This window comes from Phyllobates terribilis, unplaced genomic scaffold, assembly GCF_046119375.1.
Source record: "Phyllobates terribilis strain yellow unplaced genomic scaffold, ASM4611937v1 Scaffold_9__5_contigs__length_417890890, whole genome shotgun sequence".
In the NCBI taxonomy this organism is placed as follows: domain Eukaryota; kingdom Metazoa; phylum Chordata; class Amphibia; order Anura; family Dendrobatidae; genus Phyllobates; species Phyllobates terribilis.
In genome coordinates this window covers 341,897,288-341,920,475 of record NW_027362769.1, presented here as the reverse complement: position 1 = coordinate 341,920,475, position 23,188 = coordinate 341,897,288, and the positions used below count along the sequence as shown (strand labels likewise).

Genomic DNA, 23,188 nt, shown 5'->3' with positions numbered 1-23,188 from the left:
TCTGTTGTCTAGTTTTTGGTATAACTATACTTCGGTAGTCCCTTATTATATTGATAAATAAGTCATAGTATGGGGGTTTATTTATTTTCACTACTGAATTACCCCAAATGTTCCATATTGTTAACAATTAATGCATATGCAGTACTGCAACGGCTGCCTAAATTTAGGAAAAACCCCAATACCAATTTAAAGACACATAGAGGAGGGCCTCCATAACAAAATGTTCCCATTTTAAAGGAGCGGTTCTGCAATACAGTTAATGCACATGCAGTGACTGCAACGACTGCCTAAATTTAGGAAAAACCCCAATAACAATTTAAAGACACATAGAGGAGGGCCTCAGTAACAAAATGTTCCCATTACAAAGGAGCGGTTCTGCTATACAGTTATTGCGTATGCAGTGACTTCAACGGCTGCCTAAATTTTCAACGCATCCCAATACCCCTTTGAAGAAACGTAGAGGAGGTCCTCAGTAACAAAATGTTCCCATTTTAAAGGAGCCATTCTGCTATACAGTTATTGCATATGCAGTGACTGCAACAGCTGCCTAAATTTAGGAAAAACCCCAACACCAATTTAAAGACATATAGAGGAGGGCCTTTAAAATGTTCCCATTATAAAGGAGTGCTATACAGATTCTGAGTATGCAGTGACTGCAATGGCTGCCTAAATTTAGGAAAAACCCTAATGTCAATTTAAAGTCACATAAAAGAGGGCCTGTCAGGGTTTCACAGCGACAGGGGCGACACTGGGGATATCACACAATATCTCACCGTTGCCATTACTCTGTTAGGATTTCGGCAGGGATTCGCGAGCCCATTTTCCCGACAACTCACTACAGAGCTATCGGCAAGCGCGCAGTGTGTCGTATGGCGTACACATCTCTGGATTCTAACACATGAAATATGTGTATACAGTACAGACCAAAAGTTTAGACACACCTTCTCATTTAAAGATTTTTATGTATTTTCACGACTATGAAAATTCTAGATTTTTCAAAGTAGCCACCTTTTGCTTTGATGACTGCTTTGCACACTCTTGGCATTCTCTTGATAAGCTTCAAGAGGTAGTCACCGGAAATGGTCTTCCAACAATCTTGAAGGAGTTCCCAGAGATGCTTAGCACTTGTTGGCCCTTTTGCCTTCACTCTGCGGTCCAGCTCACCCCAAACCATCTCGATTGGTTTCAGGTCTGGTGACTGTGGAGGCTAGGTCATCTGGCGTAGCACCCCATCACTCTCCTTCTTGGTCAAATAGCCCTTACACAGCCTGGAGGTGTGTTTGGGGTCATTGTCCTGTTGAAAAATAAATGATAGTCCAACTAAACGTGAACCGGATGGAATAGCATGCCGCTGCAAGATGCTGTGGTAGCCATGCTGGTTCAGTATGCCTTCAATTTTGAATAAATCCCCAACAGTGTCACCAGCAAAGCACCCCCACACCATCACACCTCCTCCTCCATGCTTCTTGGTGGGAACCAGGCATGTGGAGTCCATCCGTTCACCTTTTCTGCGTCGCACAAAGACACGGTGGTTGGAACCAAAGATCTCAAATTTGGACTCATCAGACCAAAGCACAGATTTCCACTGGTCTAATGTCCATTCCTTGTGTTCTTTAGCCCAAACAAGTCTCTTCTGCTTGTTGCCTATCCTTAGCAGTGGTTTCCTAGCAGCTATTTTACCATGAAGGCCTGCTGCACAAAGTCTCCTCTTAACAGTTGTTGTAGAGATGTGTCTGCTGCTAGAACTCTGTGTGGCATTGACCTGGTCTCTAATCTGAGCTGCTGTTAAAATGCGATTTCTGAGGCTGGTGACTCGGATAAACTTATCCTTAGAAGCAGAGGTGACTCTTGGTCTTCCTTTCCTCATGTGAGCCAGTTTCTTTGTAGCGCTTCATGGTTTTGGCAACTGCACTTGGGGACACTTTCAAAGTTTGCCCAATTTTTCGGACTGACTGACCTTCATTTCTTAAAGTAATGATGACCACTCGTTTTTCTTTACTTAGCTGCTTTTTTCTTGCCATAATACAAATTGTAACAGTCTATTCAGTAGGACTATCAGCTGTGTATCCACCTGACTTCTGTCCAACACAACTGATGGTCCCAACCCCATTTATAAGGCAAGAAATCTCACTTATTAAACCTGACAGGGCACACCTGTGAAGTGAAAACCATTTCCGGTGACTACCTCTTGAAGCTCATCAAGAGAATGCCAAGAGTGCGCAAAGCAGTCATCAAAGCTAAGGTTGGCTACTTTGAAGAACCTAGAATATAAGACATATTTTCAGTTGTTTCACACTTTTTTTGTTAAGTATATAATTTCACATGTGTTAATTCATAGTTTTGATGCCTTCAGTGTCAATGTACAATTTTCAAAATCATGAAAATACAGAAAAATCTTTAAATGAGAAGGTGTGTCCAAACATTTGGTCTGTACTGTACGCCCCATATGGTTACTGCCAGCTTCACGATAGCCCAATTATTATTAGTTGCTGCCACCACCGGCCGAGTTTGAAATATAATACAGGCCTGGCCGGACGCCTGCATTCTGGTAGCATATGGCTTCGGGGGAGGGAACAATTACAGAGCAAAAGAAACAGCACTATTAATTTTTTTTTATTCCTTCCAAAAGGGAGGCAGTGTTTACAGTGTTTAGTTAAAATATACAAAGATTTTACAAAAGGGGACAATACAATACATATGCAGTTGCACAAAATAATAAGGATTGAAGCAGAAACTTACTGTAAGATCGCTGAGACGATTCAATATAGGTGGAGTGAAGCACTCCACTTCTGGCCAATATCTAACGGGACCCGTGCTACATATAAATATGTACTACCAACAAGAGTACTCATCCATCCTCCGTGGATTCTTTTATGCCTAAGGAGAGACCTGCATCAACCTTCCTGGGCTCTGGCTTCAAAGTTCCGCCACCCACTTGGTGTCCGAGGTACTGCACCTCTGTCACGCCTACCTGACACTTTGCAGGCTTTATGGTCAACCCAGCCCCGTGGACCCGCCTGAGCACCTGCTCTAGGTGCACCAGGTGTTCCTCCCAGGTGGGACTGAAGACGTCAATGTCATCCAGGTACGCAACCGCGAACCCATCCAGTCCCTCAAGCAGCTGATTGACTAATCGATGGAAAGTGGCAGGTACATTCTTCATGCCAAAGGGCATGACGAGGGATTCATACAGCCTGAATGGTGTAATAAATGCAGGCCTCTCCTGGGCCTCCTGAGACAGAGGAATCTGCCAGTATCCTCGACTCAGGTCTATAATCATGAAGTACCAGGCCTCGGCTAAGCACTCCAGCAGCTCATCGATGCGTGACATTGGGTATGCATCGGGAGCTGTGATGGCATTTAGCCTCCTGTAATCCACACAAAACTGGGTGGTCCAGTCCTTTTTTGGGACCAGGACTACAGGCGAGGCCCACGCACTTTTTGACCTTTGGATCACCCCCAGGCACAACATCTCATCTATCTCCAGCTTCATGTCTTTCTGCACCTCTAAAAAGACACAGTAAGCGGATTGACGGACCAGAGGGTGACTCCCTGTGTCCATCACGTGGACAGCTAGCTGTGTCCTCCATAGTAAACCTGTGAAGAGGGTCAAGTAAGGCCAAAACACCTCCCGCAGCCGGGACTTCTGGTCCGTGGATAGCTGCGGGTTCAATTCTACGTCCTCAATAGACCCTCCGTCCCGGGCGGCTACCAGTGAGTCCACCAGGACTTCTGTCTCGCCTTCTTCGGGGATGCTACACACAGGAAGGGCACAGGTCTCCCAGTCATGATGGGCTTTCATCATGTTGACGTGGAAGACCTTCTACCTCTTTCTGTCATGGTCAATGGTGATCACGTAGTTCACATCATTGAGGCGCTGGCATATGGGGCATGGGCTTACCAGACCGCCTGAAGCTTGTTCTGGGTCATGCAGACTAGGACCCACAGACCTTCTTACTCACTTTTTACACCCACTCCCGGGTGTTCCGGTCATACTGCAGCTTCTGGTTGGCCTGGGCCTGCACCATATTCTCATGCACCAGCTGCATCATTGCCTGCATTTTGTCACGGAGCCGCATGACATACTCTATGACGGACACTTCGGGTGAGTTCAGTTCCCCTTCCCAGGATTCTCTTACCAGACCCCGGACTCGTCTGCCATATAGGAGCTCGAAGGGGGAGAACCCCGTTGAGGCCTGTGGTACCTATCTGTAAGCAAAGAGCAGGTATGGGAGGTTCTGCTCCCAGTCGCGCCCATGGGACTTGACCAGCATCTTAAGTATTTGCTTAAGGGTACCATTGAATCATTCACACAAGCCATTGGTCTGTGGATGAAACGAACTTGACACCAGGTGCTGCACCTGCATTTTCTTACAGAGAGCTTCCATTAACCGATACATGAACTGAGTGCCCTAGTCCATAAGCATTTCCCTGAGAAATCCTACTCGTGAAAAAATGGCCAGCAGGGCATCTGCCACCTTATCAGCCTGAATGAAGGGCAGAGCTACTGCCTCCAGGTACCGGGTAGCATAGTTTACCACAGTAAGGATGAACTGTTTTCCAGAGCTGCTGGGGATAGCCAGCGGGCCAGTGATGTTCACAGAAATCCTCTGGAATGGCTCCTCTATCACTGGCAAATTGATCAGGGGAGCCTTGGGGGCACGCCCCGACTTCCCCACTATTTGACACTTGATACAGGAGCGGCAGTAGTTGGCAACATCTGTCAATATCAATATAAGTGATGCGACAGCCAAGTGTCCAGCTAGTGAAATATCATGAGCAACCCGCAACAACTCCTCCCTAAACTGATAGGGCACAACCAGCTGTCTTTCCCTCATCCACTCCTGTTGGGGGTTACATGAGACCGTTTCCCGGTACAACCTCCCCTAATCCCAGAAAACCGTCTCCTTATCGTATTCGGAGATGGGCTTCTCTGCGAGGTCCCTTAACATCTCTAGACTGGCATCTGTGCTCAGAGCCACCTGGAATTCTTGTCTGGAAGTATCCAGAAGCGACGCTAGGGCCCCAACCTCATTGGAACCTTCTGGGACCGTCTCTGGGTCCACAGCCAGTTCTGTTGTCCCGTCAGGGGATGAGGACCCAGAAGGCAGTGCATTGCGTGCATTCTGGGTACTCAGACTCCGGGTGACAGCGGCTATGTAGGCCGTCTCCCTGGAGGTCAACAACCCTTTACCATCAGCCTTTGGGGGTCCTCAGCAACATCACCCCGCAGGGCGACATGGCTGAGCAATCCTTTACCACAATACATGTTATCATTATGCATCATATTAGTGTTCATATAATCAGCATTTTCATCACAGACATTATCAGATCTGGGCGGGTTGCCAGGAACATATTGGGCAATCAACCATCCCAGATCACTCCCCGATAGCACATTTGTTGAGGTTCTCAGATACCCCCACTTCCCGCAACCCCCTCCCATCACCCCGGTCTAGGAAAACCTGGGCCATGGGCAAAGGATGGTGAACACCCCCAATCCCGGTGACAGTCAGGGTTTTCCCAGGGATAAGGTCTTCAGGGGACACCAACTAAGGGCAGATGAGGGTCCGTTCGGCTCCGCTGTCCTTGAGCCCTATAGTGACTTTATCACCCAGGGTGACTGATTGCAAGTTGTCACAGACCCCCCCCCAACCGCCCCACCCACAAAAATAACTGCTGCAGTAGGCCCCTAGGCCTTGGGTGAGGGACTCTTCTTCTGCCTCTGCGGGCAGGTGAGCGTGATGTGACCAGTCTTGTCACAGGTATAGCACTTACGGGAGTCAGATGAAGGCCGGGTGCTGGAAGATGAGGCAGGACCCACTGAGGGCCGGCTGGCTGGAACACTGGGGTTGGTTGTAGGCTTACCCCCCTTCCAGCTGGTGGTGGCTGACTTCTGCACCTCTGGCGTGCGGTTGGCCTCATCTGCGATCTGAGCTGCCTTGGCGGCCTCCTTTGGCTCCCTGTGCAGCACAAACTGTCTCACCTCCACAGGGCAAAGATGAAGAAACTGGTCCTTCACCATCAGATCCTTCAGGTCCCCGAAAGTGGTGACCGACAGGCCTTGGACCCACTGCTCAAAGTTGGTCCTGAGCCCATCTACCACATAACTGTAGCTATCATGTGGTCCACGTTGGAGGGCTCCGAACCTTTTCCAGTAAACCTCCAGAGTCAGCTTGTACTTTTTATTAGGGCCTGCTTGATGGCCTCATAGTATCCATCTTGTTCTTGAGGGAGAGAAGTAAACACCTCCAGAGCTTTTCTTCTGAGTGCTGGGGTTAAATACCTGGCCCACTGGGCTTCAGGCAGCTGATACTGCCTGTAGGCTTTTTCAAATCCTCGCAGAAATGTGTCCAAGTCTCTGTCTTTTTCCATTACAGGGAAATGCTCAGGACAGGGTTTAAAACAGTTGGCGTGAGTTGGACTCACGGGTCTGTGTGCAGGATGGCTCCTTCAGAATCCGGGCTAGCTCCAGCTGGTGCTGACGCTCCTCTTGGGCCTGGCACTCAGCTCTCTCAGCCTGGGCCTCTCGCTCAGCTTTCTCAGCCTGGGCCTGTCGCTCAGCAGCCTCTCGGTCAGCTTGGGCCTGTCTCTCAGCTCTCTCAGCCTGGGCCTCCCGCTCGACAGCCTCTCGGTCCGCTTGGACCCATTGCTCAGCAGCCTGCCGGTCAGCCTGGGCATGTTGCTCTGCTCACTCCTGGAATTTCACAATCGTCTGCGGTGAGCAGCTCCAAAGCCATCTGCAGGTGGGAGTCCACACTACCCTGGCTGCGAGTCTGGCTGGCAATCACAGGTGGGACCCCTGCAGCAGCGCCATCCGGGCCTTGGCTGGCCGCCCCATCATCCGGGCTCTGCTGTTGGACAGGCTCTGCGGCACATTGCAACAGTTCAGCAATCATTTGGGCCTTGTTTTTGCCCATGGGGTAAATATGTCTCAGCTAACAGAGGGCAGTGAGAGTGACCTTCGACTTCTGGGTATATCAGGGCTCTCCACGTGTGGCCAGTATTGACAAAAAAAAGATAGGACAGAAAAGCAAGAGAAGGGGAGGGGATGCAACTGCTACACGTACAGTAATGTCCCAGATAAAAAAATATTAAAACACTGAGTCTGATTTCTTAAAACTCTGCATAGAATTCTCACAAGAACCGTACAAGTTTTCATTGACAGGAATGATTGCTCAATCCAGCCTGTGCGATTGAAGGGTCTGAGAAATCTCTCCTAGACCTTTGACAGTGTTCCCCTGCTTATGTTGGATCGTATTTGTGTCTCTCTCACCTGTACTCCTTGGTTGTCCAACGAACTGTGACCTCTTCCGCCAGCGTTTTCAGATGGAAATCTTTTTTAATAATTCTGCAAGAAGGGCCTTCTGGCACTGCACCATTTTAGTAGATCTGTCCACCGCGGGAATAAGAGATAGAAAGTTCTCCTTGTAGTGTGGTTCTTGAAGTGTCACCAACCAGTAATGACTGTCATCCAAAATTTGGAGAACGCGAGGGTCACAGGAAAGGCAGTGGAACATAAACTCAGCCATGTCTGCCAGACTGCCAACCGGCAAGACTTCCGTGTCCTCACCAAGAGGACGACTGACCATTCTCTCCTCCTCCTACCTCCCCTCAGGCCATCTACGCTGAACAGACAGTATGACAGTTGTGTGGGTAGTACCGTCTATAGCGCAGGAAACTAGCTCCTGTTCCTCCTCCTCCTCCTCCTCTTCCTCTTCCTCTTCCTCATTGTCACCCAATCCAAGTTGGGATGAGATGAGGCTGGGCTGTGTGGAATCATCCTGTATGCTCCATTTCATCATGTTCTACCTGCAATGCCTCCTCTTTAATTGTGAGCAGCGATTGTTTCAGAAGACAGAGAAGTGGGATGGTGACGTTAATTATGGCACCATCACCGTTCACCATCTTGGTAGAGTCCTCAAAGTTTTGGAGGATGGCACAGATGTCTGATATTCATGTCCACTCCTGAGCTCTTATTTGCGGAGGCTGACCTGAATACCGAAGCTGGTACGCAACAACTGCTCTGTGCTGTTCACAAATCCTTCCTAACATATAGAACGTTGAGTTCCAATGCATGGGGATATCGCACACCAGTCAGTGAGCTGGAAGCTGTAAACTCTTCTGAAGCATGACAAGGGCGGCGGAAGCTGTAGCAGACTTTCTAACATGGGCACACATGCAGCGTTCTTTGACAAGCATATCTGGGTAGATTTTGAGAAACCGCTGAACCACTAGGTTGACACATGGGCTAGGCATGGAACATGTGTGAGCTCACCTCACTTCAGAGCCGCCACCAGGTTCCGGCCTGCGTTAGCTGCATATTTGTGCTTGCTTTTCAAGGACTGGAGTAGGGACAACTGAACGCTGCGCTGGGACCAGGACATGGACATGGTTGCTGATGATGATAGTTGCGAGTGTGCAATGACAGGTGCAGGGTGGGTGGCATCTTTGCATGTGCCATGGACAGGAGATTTGCGCACACACACAACAGTGGAACAAGCAGTGGTGTCACCCGCAGACACTGTTTCTAGACCCTGGCATTCGGCCCACCTAGACGGGTGCTTTGCTGTCATGTGCCTGATCATGCTGGTGGTGGTCAGGTTGCTAGTTTTGCTACGCCTGCTGATATTGGCCTGGAAGATTTTGCAAATGGCCTTTTTGGGGTTATCTGCAGATTCTATAAAAAACAACCAGACTTGGGAAGACGTAACAGTTGTACTGGCAACTTCCGTCTTGTTGGTGCTCCGGGGAACAGTTGCCCATCTTACTGTATGTCTGTGGCCACCACACAGCTTGTTCTAGCCTGTTGTGGTGCTACACCTCCCTCCTCTTGTGTGCTGCTGTCCTCGCTCTGCATGTCACCTTGCCAGGTTGGGTCAGTGACTTCATCGTCCACCACCTCGTCTTCCACTTCTGCACCCTAGTCCTCCTCCTGACTTTCTGGCAATTGTGTATCATCATCATCCACCTCTTGTGACAGTAACTGCACTTTCCCACTGTCACCTTCTTGTGACCATGGCTGCTCAAATATTTTTGCATTGCTACATGTGATCTCCTCTTGCCCCGCTTGAAGCTGGCCTGGCGAGAGGCCAGAATCTATGGAATAGTGAACAGGACTTTGGAGTGTTCAATTATGGGATCAGTTGTCTCAGGGCACTCGGCATGGTGGAAGAAAAGAAGATCAGGGTGAGTAATATGCGGTCCAGACTCACGGCTACTGAGACTTGACCGTGTGGAATACAGGGTGGTGGTGGTGGTGGCAAAGTGACTGGAAGCATTATCTGCTATCCAACCTACAACCTTTTCACACTGCTCTGGATTCAATAGTGATGTGCTGCGGTCTCCTAGTAATCAGAACAGGAAGGTCAGGCGACAAGATGTGATTGCTTGTTGGGGCACAATTTCATCATCACATCCACTTCCCCATCCCTTGCCACGCTCCTTGCCCATTTTAAATGGAGGATAAGAATTTGCATGGTCCCTACAAATGGCTGGATTTTTACCCCAGTTATATGGGATACATCTGACGGACACCCACGGTTTTAAATACCGGCCTTGTAGTTTACAATTATTGGCAGTGACCACGTGTGAATAGCTTCACCGACGCACTGCTGCCTAACTGTAAAAGAAGGATAATATTTTGCACAATCCCTACAAATGGCTGGATTTGTACTGCAGTTATATGGGATACGTCTGACAGACGCCCATGGTTTTAAATACCGGCCTTGTAGTTTACAATTATTGTCAGTGACCACATGTGAATAGCTTCACCGATGCACTGCTGCCTAACTGTAAAAGAAGGATAATATTTTGCACGATCCCTACAAATGGCTGGATTTGTACCACAGCTATATGGGATACGTCTGACAGACGCCCATGGTTTTAAATACCAGCCTTGTAGTTTACAATTATTGGCAGCGACCACATGTGAATAGCTTCACCGACACACTTCTGCCTAACTGTAAAAGGAGGATAATATTTTGCGCGGTCCCTACAAATGGCTGGATTTGTACCGCAGTAATATGGGATCACGTCTGATGATGGAAAGATCTGGCTGTATTCTGCAGTGCTAACAAGCAAATAAAGCAGTAAAATGTTGGACACTATTACTTTTTTAGAAAATAATCAGGATTAAGAGCAATAAAAAAAAGCCCTGATATCTTGTCCAATGGCTATCTGTAACAGGCAGCAGCAGACAAAACGTGCAGTGGACACTATTGTGTTGTATAGTGTTCACAAATCTCTCTTCTTGACTAACTCCTGCTATCACCACTGAATATATGTACCTGGATTAGCCCTTATATAGACCCAAAGGCGCTATGCAGCCAGCCAATCACTGTAATGCCCCAACCAAGATGGCTATCGTATTACAGTGAGTGGCAGACAATCCTTACATGTTAATTTGCTCTCTAAAGAGCACCAAACATGCAGGGTGAGGACCCGAGATCTCTGAAATACTCGCCGAGCATCGTGAGCAGTGAGATGCTTGGGCGAGTACCGAGCAGTGACGAGCACACTCGCTCATCACTAAAAATTACTCCACATAAAAGTTCACTTGTAACCCCAGGTTAAAACTACTTTCAGTAATTACAGTAGATCACTGAAACAACCAAGTCATAGTTGAAGCAAACCTACAGTCTGAATAACAATTGAAATCCTAATGATATGTTTAGATGCTGCTGATGCTTTATACGTGCAGCAAAATGTGATGCAAATATAGAACAAAATCTTCACACTTTGTGGAGTACCCTATACTATATGTGAATGAAGGTTTGCAAAACCCCTCTGAATAACATTGTAGTTTAACTGTGTTGTAGATTGACAATGTGGATTCTATAGACAGGGTTGTAATAAGAGACAGACAAGAAGTTAGAGTACATAAAAGCTATGAGATAAATGTGAATGATGTGTCTTACCATGGTGAGATTTAAAACTTTCTATAAGGGGCATTAATTCATCTTGAATTCTGGCTTCCACACTTTTTTTCCCCATTCCAAAGTCTCGAAGTGTTGATAGTGTGAACCTCCTCATGGATTTCCATGTTTCTCCATTAGAGAATATTATACCTAAAATATAGTTAAATATGAAAAATTTGGCAAGTATCAATTAATCATACTGAATAGAAAATAGCCTTGTAATCTAAACAATCCAACAAGTAGTTTATTTAAAAAGTTGAAGAAGTTGAATTCTGTGACTTAAAAATTGGATTTATAAATAACTCACACAAATAAGAAAATGCTAGTAAATTGACAACTGAGGTTGTCATACACAATAACAAATACACTAATAATGAGAAACAAGAAAATGAGACAAGAAAATGATGCAAGAGTAAGAGAAAAGAAGAAAAGTATAAAGAAAGAAAAAGATGACAGTTGCGGAAAAAATGGAGAGAGTGAGGACAAAAACTGGAAAAGTAAAAAACAGGAAAAGTAAGAAAGAAAGAATTAAGAAAATTATGATAAAACTGAAGAAGAAAGTTGGAGAAGAAGATGATCGCAGAGGAAGAAGAAGCACAGGAAGAAAAGTATAATGAAGATAATAATAATAATGATAGATGGAGAAGAAAAAGGTGAAGGAAGAATAATGAATATGATGATTATTATTATGATAATGATGATGAAGCAGATAGAAAAGAAGCCAGGAAGGAGATAATGTGAAGAAGATAAGATAAAAAAAATGAAGAGAATGATGAAGAAGATGAATAATTAGATAAAGAAAAAAACAGAAGAAAGATGAAATCAAAGAAAAGAGGAAAATGAAAAAGTAAGAAGACTGAACATGATGATGAATGAGAAGAAGGAAACGGAAGAAGAATGATGTATAGAAGTAAAAGGAGACGAAATAGAAGGAGATGAAAGAGACTGTATAAAAAAATTAAAAACAGGACTGCTGGCTGCTTTCTAGGAATAACCTGAGCACCTCCATCCTCTCCTTTTTCTTTTCTGTCTTTCTTGTTCATGTTCACCATTGACTTATAAAAAAAAATGTTCGGGTGTTTGTTCTCTTGGGTTTGTTTAATAAATATGAGCAGCTTCATTTTAATGTATATTATTTTGTGTAAACTAATATTCACAAAAAAATGTTTAAAAAAATAAATGAAAAGGAGAAAATGGAAGTAGAATGATGATGATGATGACGATAAAGTAGGAAAAGAAGAACGGAGAAGTACAGCCACTAGCCACTACACTTTTCTGCAGTCATTACACAACCTCTTAAGAGTTGGCTTAGATGTTTAAAATGTTCTTCAGTTCATAAAATATGCTCATAAATTATGTTTTTTTATATTTTTAGTGAATCTTCAATTAGCAGAATCAGCTATAGTTACTGGACTTTAAAGTATATTGCTCCCCTAACAGGTCACTGTGAGGACACAGCTTCTAATCTTAATTAGCCAGATTTTAGGCCAGGAGGAATACACTGTCATGTTTATGATGACTTTTGAACCTGTGTTCTTCTTTGGATGCCCAACACAGACTATTGTTCGTATAGACTTGAATGCTGATCACTTGAGGTGACATTGGTAATTGATGAATGGCTGCTATTCACATCTTATATCAGCTCTTACAACGTATCGTCTGCCAGTTTTTCAATACAGGGACTCTGAATAATGAATGTTTGCTAAATATGTTGATTAACCATTGTGTTGACCCTGTGGCTTGGTGACTCCAAGAGCAAAGGAGTATAAGTTATGCAAATTGATTAAATGCTCAAACAATAAGACATGAGCACTGCACCTTTCCCCCTGACCTGTGAATGATGACCTTTGCCACAGATGTAGATATAAACAAGAATTTCTATCATGCAGAATCAAAGATCAGAGAGACTCTTCAGAACAGTAGTTTGGCTGGATGGCTCCATCCAGCGAGACACAGATTTGAATTGTACAGGATTCCAGTCTAAGGGTACATGGCCCTGACGGGAAGGATACAGATCTGCTCCATTGACCATCACAGAACCCATGGATACATTTGGGGAAACCAGGTTGGGACAATGAGGTCCCCTGGTGCCATGGATATGTTTTTTGGGGTTGCCAGTTTGGGACCATCTCATTACCTGGAACCCATGGAAACACTCGGAGAAAGCCAGGTTGAGACAATGAGGTCACCTGGAACCTATGGAGTTGTTCAGAGAGGCCAGGGTGGGACCCTCGGGTCACTTGGCCTTGTACCTTGATGGACTGTCAGCTTCCTAAGCTTGCTGCTACCTCCTCTCTATGGGGGCCCGCCAAAAGCAGGGGGACACTGGTTGAGGTAGTTGGCCCTGGAAGTCCCAAAGTTGTAGTTGTTCTATCCCTGGCGGGCCAGCAGAAGGGTGAGACAGTGTAATTTTGCACCATCTTGGGTATTTGCTGGGACTATTCTATGTGTTTATTGTCCGTTTGGTGGTTCAATAAAGTATTGCTACACTGTTTTACCCTCACCCTGTGTGGTCTGAGTAGTATTATGCCCACGGAAGACCCTGCATCTTCACAGTTACCATTGTGGATTTTACGATTCATAGAATGCACAATATTATCGTTCTATAAAATACCATGTCCATTAGTGGTAATTTCGAAGATTGGAGCAATCGCCCGTTCTCCAAAATCCTCAGCTCGCGTAACAAGTGCTTCTTTTATAATCTTATATCCAGAAAGTATCACCATTTTCTTGGGTCCAAATTGCAAAGTAAATATTTCACCATACTTCTCAGAAAGCTGCAAAATATCATATTTTTTTAGTTATATAAAACATTAATTTGAATAGTAGTTCTGTAAAGACAAAAAATGTATTTTCAAACCACAATGTCACTTAAACAGAGCTAATAAAGATGAACTTCAATCAAGCCACAGTTGCTGTTGATACCATGAAGCTGGGGAAATATGCAAAAATCTTGACATGATCAAGGTATGTTGCCCTAGCACTAACGTTTGGGAACAAGGGGCCTAAAGACCTGATCGGAACAGTTGAAAAATTAACCTTGGGAGATTGAATGCATCAGTCTGCCTGCCTTGAAACATCTTTGGCTCCTGAGACAGTAAAAGAGGAGCAGTGGCCTGGATGCTAAGCGATACTATAATTAGAGTCAGTTTGAGGAACTGTGGCTGGAGGTGAACTGTGGCTTGAACTGAAAGTCTTCTGATCCTGCAGTAAAAAACTGTAGCCTGTACCAGGAGACCTGAGCAAAGAAACAGCATGTGTCTCTAGAAGCAGTTGTGCCCTGCATAGGTAAGATAGTGCAATGCATGCTGTAACAGTTGCCTGGAACCCCTGAGTAGACTAGCTGTGATTGTACGTGATCTGATGTTAGAGTAAAAAAGAGTGTTCCTATTACTCTGCAACCACTAAGCTATCTGTCTCAGTTTCAAAGTGTAACCACCAAGCTTAGCTCCTCAATTCCTGTCCTGAAATCTAAATGGTACTATAGTCTAAGACAGTTGGAGCAACTGTGGCTAGAGGTGAGTTGTGGTCTTTACTGTGAGCCTCTATGAATTGAGACAGTGGTGACAAATTGTGGCCTTCACCAGAAGAACAGAGAAAAGAGACAGGATGTGTCTCTAGAAGCAGTTGATCCTTGCATAGGGAAGACAGTGCAAGACATCCTCTGAGAGCTTCTTGGAACTCCTGAGTAGTTGGGCTGTGATTGTTAGTGGTCTGATGTTAATATTAAAATCTTAATAAGCCACATGATTAGATTTGTTAATCCAAGAGAAATACCTTATTGTGTTTTATTAGAGATTGCTGGCTGTGTTTTATTAATGTTCTGCTTGCTCTTCAGTTTATGTACACTAATTTAACTTGTAAAGTGTCCAGCATTCCACTAATCTCATTAGTATCTCAGGAGCCTCTAACCTTTGTTCAAAAATTGTCTAGGCCCATTGTGTAAGTGTTAAAATAAGATCCAGCGGAGCCTTCACCACAGGGAGTCTCAAATATAGACCAAGATGATGTGGTCAACCTGAGAAAGATACCTCCACTAATGCACACTTAGCTTTGGATGGTGACAGTGAGAGAAGCTCTGCCATTCAGGGGCCCATAGAAGCAGAAGGGACATGTGTTTTTGTAGCAGCTAGACTTGGGACAGAGAGTCAAGGAACATCAGAAAGACTTTACAAGGAAAATGAGAGACATCCTTCAGGACAACAGATGGATTGCATGGCATTACCCAAAGAGACAAAGATTTGCATTCTACATGATTCTAGTAAAAGGGTATCGGCCCTGACTTAAAATATATGGATTTGCTCCATTTGACTATCAGAGACACCATGGATATGTTGTTTGCGGTTGCCAGGAGGGACCCACCGGTCGTCTGCAACCCACTGAGACATTTGGAGAAGCCAGATTGGGACCCGCCAGTCATCTGACCCCATGGAAACTCTAGGAGAGGCTAGGGTGGGACCCTCGAGTCTTCTGGCCTTGTACCTTGATGGACTGCTAGCTTCCTAAGCTTGCCCCTACCTCCTCTCTGTGGGGGCCCGCAAGAAATAGGAGTCCACTGGTTGAGGTAGTCGGCCCTGGAAGTCTCCAAAGTCGCAGCTGTTATATCCCAGGCAGGTGGGGAAGGAAGGGTGAGACTGCGTAATGTTGTATCATCTTGGGTATTTGCTGGGACTGTTCTATGTGTATATTGTCTGCTTTGAGGTTCAATAAAGTATTGCTACGCTGTTTTACCCTCACCCTGTCTTGTCTGAGTAGTGTTACACCCACAGAAGACCCCGGGTCCCCACACTGACTAATCAAAATACCCCACCTCCCCAAATAAAAGATAACCTTTATTTTTCACAATTAAAAGTAAAAAATACCATTGAGTTTCTTAAATTATACAAATATATAATGGCCCAAGTGGTTTGAATATCCACTATTGTGCCAGATGAACTACAGAACAAGATAGGTCAGACAATACCCTCTCAATAGCCCTAATTGTCCATGGAGGTTGGAACCCTAGATACACGATGCAAAATAGGCACCCCCGCTAGCCCTAGGGGGCCCTGTGTTATTACTCTCTAACCACCAAGCTTTCTGCCTCAGTTTTTAAACTATAACCACCAAGATTAGTTCCTCAATTGTGACATGTAGTTATTACAAGTTGTGACTAGATAATGTGTTGTATCCATACAGCTTGTGCTGTCAGAGACAATAAGTGCTACACTGGCAGGCCTCATACTGAATAAGCTGTAAGTTTACCCTGCTATGTCCTTAATTGCACCATCCTGGGAGTCATGTTTAAAGGGAACTTTTTGATTTAATAACATGGGCATACAGGTTGTATACAGCTGAAATTTTTCATACCTGTATGCCTCCTTGATGATGCCTTGTTTAGTAAAAATCATCTTTTATAACTTTGATCTTCCCGGCTATGGGGCATAGAGTGCCTGGAAGATAAGACTGCCTCCTGTCTTCATTATACAAGATTTTTCCTCCCCTTCTCTCCAGACGTCCCTTTGTTGTCATGCTCATGGCTGGAAATCCTGCGTTTGCGCATTCTGCCTGCCATCTCTCCTCTCCAATTTCTTTGGAGTTCATTTGGGGTCATAACTATAAACAGGGATCCTGGTAAAGAGTATCATAACTTTTATGCATTTTTTTATATTTTGAAGACACTTTACCATGGGAGCCCGGGTCCTGAGACCCTCAAAACACAGCAGAGAAGTGTGCAGTGTGGAAGGCAGGAGTGCCCAGCTCTTACTCATGAGAAAACACAATGAGTATGGATATAATAGAGAGCCTATTATTTTCTAATGTATCCGTACTCCGTTCTGTGTGCTCACTCGGGCAGGAGCTTTGCCTTCTGCACACTTCTCTGCCAACTTTTCAGTGATTTGTCAGGATCTCGTTTCCGTAACCACCCACCAATCTACAGGAATGAAAATTGTCTGCAAAATATAAAAAATGCATAAAGGTTTAGTTATTCTTTGATAATTTCATATGTCCAAGTACTTTGCACTTTCTAAGATTTTAACTATTAAAATGTACTTACATAGCCTCTAATAACATAGAAAAAGTGCAGAAAGCTGAACTTTAAAGCCCTGCCATTAGCAGAAGACCTTCCACCTTTGCAAAAGGCAGGAGCCCTGCAACCAATGAAGACCTCCACCATCTATTCAAATGATATTTCCCACAACTACTAGGAACTAATAAAAATGTTTTTTGCAAAGTGTCGTGAGAAAAAGAACAACAAAACCCTGATCCCAACAACAAACATTAATGAAGAGGATGCTGACCCAAAATAATCTGGTGCAGTGATCAGTTGACCACAGCAGATTTGGCTTTTCTGATTCATGGTGATCAACTGTTAATTCCAAGGAAAGTCCAATAGCAATACCCAACTTTACTAATGCTCATGTGCTTCAATGGGCATAAATATCTACAGCCATTGTAATATTTAGTAGAAATGTTATAGCACCAGGAGAGACAATCAACCCCATAATATAATATTAGCCAAAGTTTACAAATGAAATGATCAATGCACTTGGAAATGGTATTGGAGTTACTTTTGGCCATACATTACTATGGTATTTTCGTTAATCCATTTTTTCTTCTCCAATTATTTCGTTAAAAGAACGAGGCACTAACTTAGTAAATTAACACAGTGAAAATCATGATAGCAGTACATGGTTGCATGCATCTCCAGCAACATGACAAGTCTACAGCTCTTTAGCAGGTTCTTGATTTTGAACAATCCCTATTTTATTAGATGGTCCCTTAACAATAGGTTGATCACAAATTGTCCATCTGTAGGTAACTCCCCTGATCAGCTATTATTCCAGGAAAAATCTGACAGTAAGTATTTGATCTCTCTCCCTTGCCACCTTAGAGGAGATGAAGCGTTACAAAGTGCTCATTCACATCAAGGGTTTATGTATAATGCCGTAAATGACAAGACTTGCAGACATATATTGGACACCAGGAATTCATTTATACCTGTCTCATTCAGCAACCATCCACAATTCCTTTGCTTCCAACTACATACTGTTGCACCCTCCTTGACTATACAGTAATTACAGTATCCTACCTGCATCAGAGATTCGTGGGGCCTTTCCAGGTCCACCAGGTGGAGATTTCCAATGACAGGTAGAGGGATAGGTCCAGGGGGCATCTTTGCTGTGCTCTTTTTAATTCCATTTATCCAATAGATGAATAGTGCAATGAAAATTGAAAAGTATACCAACACATCAGCTCTAGCTAAAAAGTAGGCAATAAAAGCCATAGCGAAGTACTGTTAAGAGTCTGTTCTGATTGTGCTGCTGTCCTTATATTTATACACATGGGCTTATATTTCCTCCATGTGTTAATCTTTACTAGGGCACAAATAACCTATAATAAACTGATTGGCCCATTGCCATTTACCTTGGTAAGACAATCTTTGCTTAGATTGCACAATCTTGTTTTTACATACATAGCATTATGCATTTCATCTAAATAAATGTTGGCCAAAGTGTAATGTATAATGTGATGGAGTACAGTAGGCTAAAGGAATATGATTTGCTATCTTATCTTATCTGTTCTACAGCTGTACCAGTGCCATGGTATAAAGTTCACATACTAATGTTTGAGGACACAAATGAATCTATTTGCAGTTATACAACCCCTGCAAAAATTATGGAATCACCGGGCTCGGAGGATGTTCATTCAGTAGTTTAATGTTGTTGAAAAAAAGCAGATCACAGACATGGCACAAAACTAAAGTCATTTCAAATGGCAACTTTAGGGCTTTAAGAAACACTAAATTAAATCAAGATAAAAAATGTGGTACTCAGTAAGGGTAATTTTTTTCAGACCAAGCAGAGGGAAAAAATTATGGAATCACTCAATTCTGAGGAAAAAATTATGGAATCATGAAAAACAAACACACAAAAGAACACTCCAATACATCACTAGTATTTTGCACCACCTCTGGCTTTAATAAAAGCTTGCAGTCTCTGAGGCATGGACTTAATGAGTGACAAACAGTACTCTCCGTCAATCTGGCTCCAACTTTCTCTGTTTGCTTTTGCCAGATCAGCTTTGCAGCTTGGAGCCTTGTCATGAACAATTTTTTCAACTTCCACAAAAGATTTTCAATTGGATTGAGATCCGGACTATTTGCAGGCCATGACATTGACCTTATGTATCTTCTTTCAAGGGATGTTTAAACAGTTTTTGCTCTATGGCAGGATGCATTATCATCTTGAAAAATGATGTCATCATCCCCAAACATCCTTTCAATTGATGGGATAAGAAAACTGTCCAAAATATCAATGTAAACTTGTGCATTTATTGAAGATGTAATGACAGCCATCTCCCCAGTGCCTTTACCTGACATGCAGCCCCATATCATCAATGACTGTGGAAATTTGCATGCTCTCTTCATGCAGTCATCTTTATAAATCTCATTGGAATAGCACCAAACACAAGTTCCAGCATCATCACCTTGCCCAATGCAGATTTACGATTCATCACTGAATATGACTTTCATCCAGTCATCCACAGTCCACGATTACTTTTCCTTAGCCCATTGTAGCCTTGCTTTTTTCTGTTTAGGTGTTAACCCCTTTACGACATAGGGCGTATTAGTACGTATCTGTGCCCTGGGACTTATGGACCAGATACGTATTTATACGCCCTGGCGATTTCGCCCGCACACAGGCTGTGCGGGCACGATCACCACCGGGTGTCAGCTGATTGTCACAGCTGATACCCGGTGCTACGTGCAGGGAGCACCACTCCCGGTGCTATGTGCAGGCACATTAACCCCCGCGATGCTGCGATCGCAGTCGATCGCAGCATTGCGGTGGCAAGGGGAGGTGATCAGAATGCTCACTTCCTCTTCCGGCCTCCAGCGCTGTCTGCCGTGGCTTCCAGGATGTTGCCATGATGACCTGATGTCGTCATGACAACATCCGGGTCACCAGACAGCAGGAAGATTTTTGGACATGCGCAGTGCATCTCCAAACTATCTTCTCCCTGTACAGCGCTGACAGCCTGTATGGCACAGGGATAGTGCTCCATCCCTATGCTGTGCAGGCGATCAGAGAAAAAAAAGTGAAAGTCCCATAGTGGGACGAAGTAAAAAAGTAAAAAAAGTGTCATAAAGTGAAAAAAAAAAAAAATTGTAAAAATATAAAAAAAAAATAAAAAAAATAATCCACCAAAAATAAAAATATAATGTACCCATCAATAAATATTATTATAAAAAAAAAAACAATAAAAGTACACATATTTGGTATCACCGCGTCCGGAACGACCTGACCTATAAAACTGTCCCACTAGTTAACCCCTTCAGTGAACAGGGTAAAAAATAAAAATAAAAAACGAAGCAAAAAACAATGCTTTATGACCATACCCCCAAACTAAAAATGGAATAACAAGCGATCAAAAAGACGAATATAAATAAAAATGGTACCGCTGAAAATGTCATCTCGTCTCGCAAAAAACAAGCCACCACACAGCCCCATCAGCCAAAAAATAAAAAAGTTATAGCTCTCAGAATAAAGCTATGCTAAAAAATAATTTTTTCTATAAAATTGCTTTTATTATGAAAAAGTGCAAAACATAGAAAAACGATATAAATGTGGTACCGCTGTAAACGTACTGACCAGAAGAATAAAGCTGCCTTATAAATTTTACCACACGCGGAACAGAATAAAAAAAACAAAAAAAAACAATTCCTGAATTGTTGTTTTTTGTTTATTCTGTGTGCCTAAACATTGGAGCTCCCCCACAAGTGACCCCATTTTGGAAACTAGATCCCCCAAGGCACCTATCTAGATGCATAGTGAGCACTTGGAACCCCCAGGTGCTTCACAAATTGATTCGTAAAAATGAAAAAGTAAAAAAAAAAAACTTTTTCATTTTTACGAATCAATTTGTGAAGCACCTGTGGGTTCCAAGTGCTCACTATGCATCTAGATAGTTGCCTTGTGGGGTCTAGTTTCCAAAATGGGGTCACTTGTGGGGGAGCTCCAATGTTTAGGCACATCAGAGGCTCTCCAAACGCAAAATGGCGTCCGCTAATTATTCAAGCAAATTTTACAATCAAAAAGTCAAATGGCGCTCCTTCCCTTCCGAGCCCTGCCGTGCACCCAAACAGTGGCTTTTCCCCACATATGGGGTATATGCATGCCAAGGGGAAATTGCACAACAAATTTTGGGGTCCATTTTTTCTTGTTACCCCTGTGAAAATAAAAAAAATTGGGTCTAAAGTAACATTTTTGTGAAAAAAGTTAAATGTTCATTTTTTTCTTCCACATTCCAAAAATTCCTGTGAAGCACCTGAAGGGTTAATAAAGTTCTTGAATGTGGTTTCGAGCACCTTGAGGGGTACAGTTTTTAGAATGGTGTCACTTTTGGGTATTTTCTGTCATAAAGACCTCTCAAAGTGACTTCAAATGTGATGTGGTCCCTAAAAAAATGGTTTTGTAAATTTTGTTGGAAAAATTAGAAATCGCTGGTCAACTTTTAACCCCTATAGCTCCCTAACAACAAAAAATTTTGGTCCAAAATTGTGCTGATGTAAAGTACACATGTGGGAAATGTTATTTATTAAGTATTTTGTATGACATATCTCTCTGATTTAAGGGAATAAAAATTAAAATTTTGAAAATTGCAAAATTTTCAAAATTTTTGCCAAATTTACATTTTTTTCACAAATAAACGCAAGTGATATTGAAGAAATTTTACCAAAATCATGAAGTACAATATGTCACGAAAAAACATTCTCAGAATCAGGGGGATCCATTGAAGCGTTCCAGAGTAATTACCTCATAAAGTGTCAGTGGTCAGAATTGTAAAAATTGGCCTGGTCATTAACGTGCAAACCACCCTCGGGGGTAAAGGGGTTAATGATGGCTTATGTTTAGCTTTTCTGTATGTAAATCCAATTTCCTTTTGGGTGGTTTCTTACAGTTCGGTCACAGACATTAACTCCAGTTTCCTCCCATTCGTTCCTCATTTGTTTTGTTGTGCCTTTCCTGTTTTGGAGACATATTGCTTTAAGTTTCCGGTCTTGACGCTGTGATGTCTTCCTTGGTCTACCAGTATGTTTGCCTTTAACAACCTTCCCATGTTGTTTGTATTTGGTCCGGATTTTAGACACAGTTGACTGTGAACAACCAACATCTTTTGCAACATTGCGTGATAATTTACCTTCTTTTAAGAGTTTGATAATCCTCTCCTTTGTTTCAATTGACATTTCTCATGTTGGAGCCATGATTCATGTCAGTCCACTTGGTGCAACAGCTCTCCAAGGTGTGATCACTCCTTTTTAGATGCAGACTAACGAGCAGATCTAATTTGATGCAGATGTTAGTTTTGGAAATCAAAATTTACAGGGTGATTCCATAATTTTTTCCTCAGAATTGAGTGATTACATTTTTTTTCCCTCTACTTGGTCTGAAAAAATTACCCTTACTGAGTACCACATTTTTTATCTTGATTTCTTTTAGCGTTTCTTAAGGCCCTAAAGTTGCCATTTGAAATGACTTTAGCTTTGTGCCATGTCTGTGATCTGCTTTTTTTCAACAACATTAAACAACTGAATAAACATCCTCCGAGCCCGGTGATTCCATAATTTTTGCCAGAGGTTGTAGCAGGGTGAACTTTACATGCATTATGCTCTTTTGCATTAGAGTTTATGTATTAAAGGCTTTAATAAATTCAGAACAGAAGACAGAGGCTGCGGTGCCAGAAATCAGGATGAGCTGAGTATAAACGTCATTATTTTTTATATGAACGGGCCGTGAGGCCATCATAATTAGAGATGAGCAAATTTTTAATTGTTCGGTTCGTCATAGCTCAGCGAACTACCCGAATAGTTCGCTGAGCATTCCGGACTCCATTTGATTCAATGGGAGGCAAAACCAAACGCATGCACAACAACTTCAAAAGGGCCCAAAAGCTGCCAAAACACATCAATTTAGGGGCAAACACCAGGAAAAGTGGCAAAAATTGACCCACAGTACAAATTTTATAATGGCACAGCAGTAGTCAGGCAAAGGCCATGCATGAGGTATCAGGTTCTGGGCCAGCATTTACAGCTTTGAATTTAACTTCAAATTAAGACGAGGTGGGTGAGGGATCGGTGTGGGCTTGCTGTGTTGGGAGCCTTGATACCACATGCAGCAGCTCAACCTGCTTTTCTACTCCACACTCAGGTGGCAGAAAAATCAGTTTTATAAAGTACTATTGTTACAAAAATTTAAGGATAGTAACACAGGTAGTTGACCGAAAGTAAG

The 23,188-nt window shown here is 43.3% G+C and overlaps 1 protein-coding gene across 2 annotated transcripts in view; it reads right to left on the bottom strand.

Moving 5' to 3' along the window:
• Nucleotides 1-18,252, bottom strand: part of LOC141162201 (cytochrome P450 2K1-like) — a 155,106-nt gene extending 136,854 nt beyond the window's left edge. Inside the window, exons 1-3 of one of the 2 annotated variants that reach the window (XM_073648048.1) lie at nucleotides 17,989-18,252; nucleotides 13,531-13,693; nucleotides 10,917-11,066 (exon numbers count right to left, since the gene is read on the bottom strand). In XM_073648048.1, the coding sequence (XP_073504149.1) occupies nucleotides 10,917-11,066; nucleotides 13,531-13,693; nucleotides 17,989-18,183 (508 nt within the window). In that variant the 5' untranslated portion in view covers nucleotides 18,184-18,252. The remainder of the gene's footprint in view (nucleotides 1-10,916; nucleotides 11,067-13,530; nucleotides 13,694-17,988) is intronic. The other variant, XM_073648047.1, reaches the window with a different exon arrangement.
• Nucleotides 18,253-23,188: the final 4,936 nt, after the last annotated feature.